This window comes from Salvia splendens, chromosome 9 (genome assembly GCF_004379255.2).
Source record: "Salvia splendens isolate huo1 chromosome 9, SspV2, whole genome shotgun sequence".
Lineage (NCBI taxonomy): Eukaryota > Viridiplantae > Streptophyta > Magnoliopsida > Lamiales > Lamiaceae > Salvia > Salvia splendens.
In genome coordinates this window covers 24,125,614-24,129,223 of record NC_056040.1, presented here as the reverse complement: position 1 = coordinate 24,129,223, position 3,610 = coordinate 24,125,614, and the positions used below count along the sequence as shown (strand labels likewise).

Genomic DNA, 3,610 nt, shown 5'->3' with positions numbered 1-3,610 from the left:
CTTTTGTTAAAGTTTTCATAAATTCAAAATTAAATTTGCAATTACATTCTCATAATCTCATAAATTTTTGGTTATGATGTGTAATAAATAGGTTACCAATTTTTCATGGAGATTTATTATGAATTAGCTGAGGAGTGATTTGAAGTTGAATACAGATGTTACATTCTGCGTTACGAGGAGGTCTAATACAAAATGTTGGAGGTATAGTTTTGTTGTTAATATATTATTGGTGTATGCTCATCTAGTCCTATTTATCATGGCCTTCACTTGGCGAAAGCTTTGGGTATCAGAAAGTTGGGGGTGGAGAGTGATCTATTTCATTGGAATTTACATGATAACGGGGAACTTTGAAGTCTATCAATTCTTGATCTATTGTTCAAATAGTGCGAGATTTATTGCCTAAACAAGTGATAATCCAATATGCGCACAAAGAAATAAATTTTCTCTCTTATTTTATGCCGCATTATGCTTATAATTTCATTATGGAAGTTCATGACTTAGAGGATTCCCGACAAGGCTTGATCATCTATTGCTGCATAACAGACTAGGCGTTTCTTATATTCGTTAGCTAATAGGAAATGCTTAAAAAGACCAAATCAAGACACTAATAATTACTCTCTCTATCCGCGAATAGGAGTCTCGTTTTTCCATTTTGGTCTGCCCGTGAATAAGAGTCTCATTCATTTTTACTATAAATGGTAATAGGAATCTCACTTTTCACAACATTTCTTAAAACATGTGCCACCGAAAAATAAGACTGCTAATGGCGGACGAAGAATTATTTTCTTTTATATATTTCAAGAAAAGAAAAGTGAATGACTTCCCAAATGATATGCAAAGTTGTTGGCTCTTTATTTAAAATCACCACCTAAGAAGTGCTACCACTTGTAACATTAGGAAACCAAGATCCTCGTCTATAAAATCCATCCCAACAAAAACACATTCCACCCTCCCCCAAGAAAAATGGCTTCCCCTCCCTCACTCAAAACTCTCAACTCCATCAACCTCTTCTCCATCAAACCCCCTTCACCTTCTCTCTCATCCATGAAGCTCAAAACACTCCTCCAAACCTTCTTCTTCTCCCACATCTACCGCGCCCTCTCCAAAGCCAAATCACTCCTCCTCCAAATATTTAAGCTAATGCGCAAGCGCAAGCATAAGAAGCTCTACTTCGCCTCATTTCGGCTCCACTACAACTGGTGCTCCTCTTCTCGCTCGCTCTGCTACCCCGCTTCCCTCCGCTACGACGTCGACTGCTCCGGCGAGCTCTCCAAGTACCTGCAGTGGCTGGACGAGAGAGGCGATGAGGAGTCGTGCAATGAGATTGATAGGCTCGCTGATTTGTTCATTGCTGATTGCCATGAGAAGTTCAGGTTGGAGAAGCAAGAATCTTATAGAAGATTTCAAGAAATGATGGCTCGAAGCGTTTGATTATTAGTAACTTTTCACTATTTTACTTCTTTTTTTACTGGATTAATTAGCTTCTTTTTTTTCTTGTTTTGGGGGAGTGTATAATTTTGTTATCTTTTTCTTTTTTATTGGGGTGAAGGGATTGGTGGGATTTGTGCAAATCTAATTTTAATGGAGATAATGTTGGAACTAGCCTTTTGGAATTGGATTGAAGAGTCTTGATTGTGACTTATGAGGTCCTCAAATGGATATGATATATAATCACTCGGTCCCACGATAAGAGTCACATTAGTGTGGACACGTATTTTAAGAAGCGTAAAAAATAGTGAGTTTCAAAAGTTAGTGGAATATGTTGCTTATTTTTTTCATATTGATTTTATAATAAATATGAGTGAATTAGAGAAAAGTGAGACCTACTTATCATTTATATTATTTTTAATATGAGACAGACCAAAATAACAAAATATGATTCTTATTGTGGGATGAAGAGAGTAGTTGGTATGGTTCGGATAATATATACATATATGCATAGAGAAATTTCATTTTATTAATTAGTCACTTAATTATGGGTTTTGAATTTATCTGAACCTCAGACATAACTTTGATTCATGAAAAGTTGGACACAATGAGGTCTTTGTTATTTTCATAAAGAAGCTACCATGTTGTTAACTTCCACACCCACTTTAAAGACTTGTTCACTTTTTTCCACAAAAAAAGGAAAGTAGTGAAGTAGAATGTCGTCTTCACTGAAATTTGAAAATTCAGAATTATAGAATGTCGTCTTCACTGAAAGTTGGACACAATGAGGTCTTCACTGAATGTCCTAATCTTGATAAAATAAGAAATAAGGAGAAAAAGTAGGTAAAGTATGGGTCAGATGAGAAAAAATGAGTAAAGTATGAGAGAGAAATTTTCCATTTATAAATGGAACTATTTTTTGTGGACTTCTCAAAATAGAAAAATAAGACTATTTTTCGTGGACGGATAGAGTACGCCCTTATGTTAAAAGCTGGGCGATTTTCTATAATTGTCCCAAACTAAATAGAAAAAAACACAAATACTATAAATAAATACTTAAAAATTATTTACACAAATATCACCCCGCACTATGCACGAACTAAAATATATTCAAAATTAACTAAACAAAATTAGATCAATATTATTATATAAAATTGTAAACAAAATGAGTAACAAAATTTTAGGGGTATGAGGATTAAAACTATATACAAATATAAAGGGAAAACTCATAACTTTTAAAAACTTCTTTATACACTACATTAACGTTAGAATTAAAGAAACATCAACCTCGTCATTATGAACTAAAATGTTCAATTTTTCACAACTCGAAAGTAAAATTACTCGTTTGTCACCTCTTAAAACTGCAATATATACATCCATAATTCAAAAAAGTTAATTAATAAAATACGTTTTACCATAACTTTATAATGAAATAAAATTAATTTTCAATACATAAAATCGATAATCAATAAATAGAATAAAAAAGACTGAAAAATTTAATGATTATTGCCGGAAAGAAAAACTATTACTATTAATATAATAAAAATTGATTATTTATATATTAAATATAATGTATATTAAATAGAAAACTTAACAATTTTAAAAATTAAAATACATAAAATACATCTCAATAATATAAAATGTAAAATAAAAAATACATTAGCCAAACTTTAATACGATAATTTATTAATTCCATGCTAAATGTATTATGAAAATACAATGAAAGTTGATTATTTGTATGGAGTATTAAATGTATTTCATATTAAATAGAAAAACTAAAATACATAAAACACATCACAATAATATGGAAGTAAACTAAAATACTTCATTAGCCAAACTTGAAGTCAATTAATTAATTAATTCATCAGCCAAATCTATTTAATGAATTTTACCAATCGACTTTGATTAACTAATTACATTTCACCGAAAATTTTATTAATTTGATGACATGATTTTAGTTTATTCAAGCTTTATGTGCTTGGAAATATTTGGAATTTGTTTGCAAATCCTAAATATTCATGTTTAAATAATGGCTAACTAAAATTTACTTAGATTAAGCCAAGCTCATCTTAAACTATTAGGCCATACTATGATGGAATGGAATGAAATGGGGGAATGGAATGACATTCTTATCTCCATTCCATTCCTTTGCTTGGTAAATTTTTTTCTTAGGAATCACCAT

General features: G+C 31.2%; 1 protein-coding gene across 1 annotated transcript; it reads left to right on the top strand.

Annotated features, from left to right (window-relative positions):
* Positions 1 to 963: 963 nt before the first annotated feature.
* On the top strand, positions 964 to 1,431 carry LOC121749324. Its single transcript, XM_042143904.1, has one exon. The coding sequence runs from the start codon at positions 964 to 966 to the stop codon at positions 1,429 to 1,431; it is 468 nt and encodes a 155-aa protein (XP_041999838.1).
* Positions 1,432 to 3,610: the final 2,179 nt, after the last annotated feature.

Coding starts and splice junctions, on each gene's coding strand:
- LOC121749324 (XM_042143904.1), top strand. CDS start 964: ATGGCTTCCCCTCCCTCACTCAAAACTCTCAACTCCATCAACCTCTTC.